We start from the raw sequence: 205 nt of genomic DNA on the forward strand, positions 1-205 counted from the left end.
AGTAGGCGTTTCAACTTTAAACCCTCAGCACCACAGTGACAAGTAATCATTCCAGCTTCATTTGCTTTCCACAAAGATGGGTAATTCATATGGTCTTTGCAAACCGGCTCATCATCTGGCTTCTCATTAGGCTTATCATCATCCGGCTTTTCAATAACTTTGCCTTCTTCTCCATGTTCATACTCTAAACCTCGGTTAACATAAT

General features: G+C 40.5%; 1 protein-coding gene across 1 annotated transcript; it reads right to left on the bottom strand.

The window, feature by feature from the left end:
• Nucleotides 1-5: 5 nt before the first annotated feature.
• LOC109132172 (lysine-specific demethylase JMJ25-like) lies at nt 6-200 on the bottom strand (the record flags this gene model as incomplete). Its single annotated transcript, XM_019243258.1, has 1 exon — nt 6-200. A coding segment is annotated over one exon (195 nt), but the record flags the coding sequence as incomplete, so codon positions are not given.
• Between the last annotated feature and the right edge of the window lie 5 nt (nt 201-205).

The sequence above is a fragment of the Camelina sativa genome, unplaced genomic scaffold (genome assembly GCF_000633955.1).
Source record: "Camelina sativa cultivar DH55 unplaced genomic scaffold, Cs unpScaffold36102, whole genome shotgun sequence".
NCBI lineage: Eukaryota > Viridiplantae > Streptophyta > Magnoliopsida > Brassicales > Brassicaceae > Camelina > Camelina sativa.